We start from the raw sequence: 4,203 nt of genomic DNA on the forward strand, positions 1-4,203 counted from the left end.
GTGGGGGGCAAGTAGCCGTTGGCTAGGTGACAGGAGGCGACACAGTCCGGCTTGCTCCGAACCCTGTGCCAGCGATCCTCCCTCCCCGGGATATGGAGACTCGCGCACCCTGCGTCTTACTCAGTCCTGTGCCCTTCCGGGTCTGACGGAATCCCGTAGCCATGAGCCCCAACCCGCAGTGGGACGTCCCCAGGGCACTAGGGGTGGCTAGGCTCTTCCACCTGGTGTGCGGGGTCCGGGATGCCTGTGTGACTCCGTTCCTGACCCTCTACCTGAGGCAACTGGGTGTGGCCGCGCCCTGGGTGGGCATCCTCATGGGAACCAAGCACCTCATCGCTGCCTGCTGGACTCCCTTCTGTGCCTTCCTGGCCAGACGCTACCAGAAAAGGAGAATGTTTCTGACTGGCTCATTGCTGGGCTCCGCAGGCACCAGTCTCCTGATGGTCCTCGTCCCACCAGCGGATAGAAATCTGGGCAACCACTTTTGTAATGGAAGCAGTAAAGTGACCACCACTGTCCTACCACTGGTAGTCACACAAACTGTGACCATGACCTCTGCCCAAGGGTCAGTCCCAAACTATTGGGCAGGAGCACCCAGCCTTCCAGGCAGCAGGCACACCAGAGCCCTGGACACTTCTGGCTTTCCAAATGGATCTGGTAAAACTCAAGAAAGAACGCTTCGTGGTCTGCAGACCTATTTAGTGGGCTCTGTTGAAGGAGCCAGGACCACGGCTCAAGCTCTCAATCTTGTCACTTCCGGGTTGAGAGAGAATTCCCAGAAAGGGACTTCTGGGGTGAGCAATGCTAACCTGAGTCTACTTCCTGGAAGTACAACTCTTGGAGGTCCAGTCAATGTGTCAAAGACTCAGGGGGACATCCAGACCCACGATCACACCTTGAAAGGGTCACAGTGGACCATCATCCTCTCCTTCGGGTTTTTGGTGTTCTGGGAACTGCTGGCAGCTCCTCTGGAGCAGGTGGCAGATGACAGTCTTTATGAATACTTGGATTTTGTAGACGCCGCTGACCGGAACAAAGACTTGTGGGTGTGGAGATTGTTGGGTATATCAGCAGGTGTATGTGGCATCGCAGCCTTGGTGGAGCATCTGGAATGCTTCCTGGTGGCCAATGGTCCTCAGGGTGTGATTTATTTCTACAGCTACTCGCTGGTCAGTACCCTGGCCTTAGCGGTGAGCACTGCTTTTCCTGTTCCCATAGACCAGCAGCAGAGGCCCAGCTACAGAGCCATCAAAGCTCTGTCCCTCGTCAGGGATGACTCCCGCCTCATCCTCCTAGCCTTCACTGTCTTTTGGATAGGAGCCACCACCAGTACTGTGCAGAACTTTCTGTTCTGGCAAATGAAGGACCACGGCAGCAGCGATCTGGTGATGGGTTTCTCAGTGGTTCTCGGCTTGCTAGGAGAAATTCTGTTTCATCCATTCAGAACTTCGTTGCTAAGGAAACTGTCCAGGGTGGGTGTGCTGGGGCTGGGGCTGGGCTGCCTGGCCCTGCAGATGCTTTACTACGCCTTCATCTGGAGCTGGTGGTCTGTCCTCCCTGTTCAGATCCTGAGTGCCATCAGCAGTGGGGCTCTGTGGTGGGCTGTGGGGGCCTCCATAGAGGACCTGGCCTCCTCTCGGATGGAGAGGTCTCTGAACACCCTGTTCCGAGGTCACCTTTATGAGAGTGGCTGCAGCCTAGGTAGCTTTGTCGGGGGCTTTGTGGTGCTGCGCTTCGGCGTGGCTGTGCTCTACCAAGCCTGTTGTGTGGTCCTGTTGCTTTGGCTGGCCGTGTTCCTGTCCATCCAGCCCAGGCTGCCCCAAGAGCAGAGGATCAACTACTCAAAGCTGCTAGCTATGGAGGGGAGCGACTCCAGTGACTCTGAGCAGGGGTCCGAAGGGGACTGGCTTGTGAAGGCCATGAGGGAGGAACACACGGACTGGAAGGGCTGAGAGGTGAGAGCACACTGGTGGAGGAAAGCACTCACGGAAGGGCCAGAACTCGTGCCCTGGACTGCAGGGAGCCTTAAGGGAAAGAAGCCATGTCTCTGCCAGAGGCACAACAGGATCTACATTGCATGATTTTTATTTTGTAGTAAAAGGAGTTTTTTTTTTACTTTTTTTGATGTATTTGTATACATACACGTTCATGTGGTTTTTGTGGGTGCACATGCCTGCCCTCTGTCTCTCTCCGTCTGTCTGTCTCTGCTTCTCTGTCTGTCTGTCTGTCTGTCTCTCTCTCTCTGTGTGTGTGTGTGTGTGTGTGTGTGTGTGTGTGTGTGTGCGCGCGCGCATGTGTAGGTCCTAGGACAACCTCAGGTTGTCATCCTCAGGAACACCACCCACCTCCTTTGAAACAGCCTCTCTCACTGACCTGGAGTCCACCGTTTAGGGAGGATTGGCTGGTCAGCAAGCCCCAGGATGCTGCTCCTGCTGCCTCTGCCTCCCTATCACTGGGATTACACACACACACACACACACACACACACACACACACACACACACCACCACGTCTTCCATTGTCACATGCGTTATAGAGATCAAACTTGGCGTCTTACCTTTGCAAAAGGCTGCTTTTCCAACCGAGCAATCTCCCGGGCCCAAGATTTTTTTTTTTAAATTTTGCTTTATTTTATTTCACTGCTATGCAAGCTGTTTAGAATGTGAGAGAAAGAACAGATTTGCTTTTGTGTTGCTGATTTTGACCTGGGAGGCTTGCAAGGGCTTTCAGTGTAGGACTCTGGTGCAACTGGACCCAGCGATGGAGCAATGGCAGAAGAGGGGACACTAAACTGGCTATGCATGGAAGGAAAGCGTAACTGCAGGATGCAGTGGGCAGAGAGGAAGTTGATGTAGACGGGTCATGGGCCTTCCTGGAGGTAGGGGAGACACTAGCTTAATCCTATAAAGGCTGTGCTGCGGGCAGATAGGATGGCACCCAACACTGAACCCTACCCCATGTTTCTTACTCTCACATGTATCTGCCACAAGGAAAAGGAGTCCAAGAATCCCACATTCCTGCCGCAGGAGCACATGGAGATTTTAACGTCTGCCTGATTAGGAGGTAACGTTGCTGAACCTGTTCTGATCTTCCAGGTCTTTATTCCAAGGCCAATTTTTGCTTGTTTGTTGTTTTCCGAGACAGGGTCTCTCTACATAGCTCTGACTGTCCCGAAGCTCACACCGTAGACCAGGCTGGCCTCGAAAGAGATCCACCTGCTTCTGCCTCCTGTGTACTGGGATTAAAGTGGCCTGGCCTTAGAGAGCAGTTCTTTATATTCTAATTCTTCCGCCTTCTAATGAAAGCAATAGAAACTGGACAGGTGGCTGGGTGGTTAAGAGCACCCGGTGCTTTCCTTGAGGCCCTGAATTTGATTTCCAGCACCGGCATGTGGGATCACAACCATTTGTAACCCCAGTTCAGAGGATCTGATGCCCTCCTCTGGCCTCTGTAGGGACAGCATGCATGTGTCACACAAACATAACCAAAAACAAAAACAAAACATGCATACTTTTTTTTAAAAAAAATGTACATTAAATTTAGGAGCCTTGCTATACAAAATGCAAAAAGTGACTCCCAGACGGAGAAAAGGAGAGATGAATGACTGACTGGTTGGGATATTTCCTAGGATTTTTTTTTTTTTTTTTTGGTTCTTTTTTTTTCGGAGCTGGGGACCGAACCCAGGGCCTTGCGCTTCCTAGGCAAGGGCTCTACCACTGAGCTAAATCCCCAACCCCTTATTTCCTAGGATTTGCCTTTTTCTTCAGTACTCTCTGTGAGGCCTTATGGTACGGATAACTAACACGAAATCACCTCTGCTGTCAACAGACTCATTCGCCTCACATCAGCTATTGGGGGGAGGCTAGCCAGAGCTGATTGGTGCCCAATGACAGCAGAGAGAGCCTGTAATCCTAGCCCCTCGGGGGCCTGTCACACCCAGCTTTTGTTCTCACTCACATCTGTGATCACGAGAAGACAGCTGCCTCAGCTGCCTCACCGCCAGGCCCCTCATCTGCTTTCCAGCTGTGAAAGCCTAAAAAGTGGGGACAACAAGACAACAAGAGAGAAGCTGAACCAGGGAGACAAAGGCCTTCCCTGCGGTCCTCAGCTGACTTCTGTATAAACTGTCACACAACCGCAAGGGAGTCTGGGAAGCTGGGTGTTTTTAATTATTAGTGTGTGCGTGTGTGTGTGTGTGTGTGT

At 52.3% G+C, this 4,203-nt stretch overlaps 1 protein-coding gene across 1 annotated transcript; it reads left to right on the forward strand.

The window, feature by feature from the left end:
* On the forward strand, nucleotides 1–2,115 carry Mfsd6l (major facilitator superfamily domain containing 6 like). Its single transcript, XM_032912799.1, has one exon. It carries the CDS (start codon nucleotides 162–164, stop codon nucleotides 1,950–1,952), a length of 1,791 nt encoding a protein of 596 aa, XP_032768690.1. The 5' UTR covers nucleotides 1–161; the 3' UTR covers nucleotides 1,953–2,115.
* Nucleotides 2,116–4,203: the final 2,088 nt, after the last annotated feature.

Source organism: Rattus rattus, chromosome 9 (assembly GCF_011064425.1).
Source record: "Rattus rattus isolate New Zealand chromosome 9, Rrattus_CSIRO_v1, whole genome shotgun sequence".
Taxonomy (NCBI): Eukaryota; Metazoa; Chordata; class Mammalia; order Rodentia; family Muridae; genus Rattus; species Rattus rattus.

Excerpts from the sequence above, each read along its gene's own strand:
- Mfsd6l (XM_032912799.1), top strand. The coding sequence starts at position 162 with ATGAGCCCCAACCCGCAGTGGGACGTCCCCAGGGCACTAGGGGTGGCT.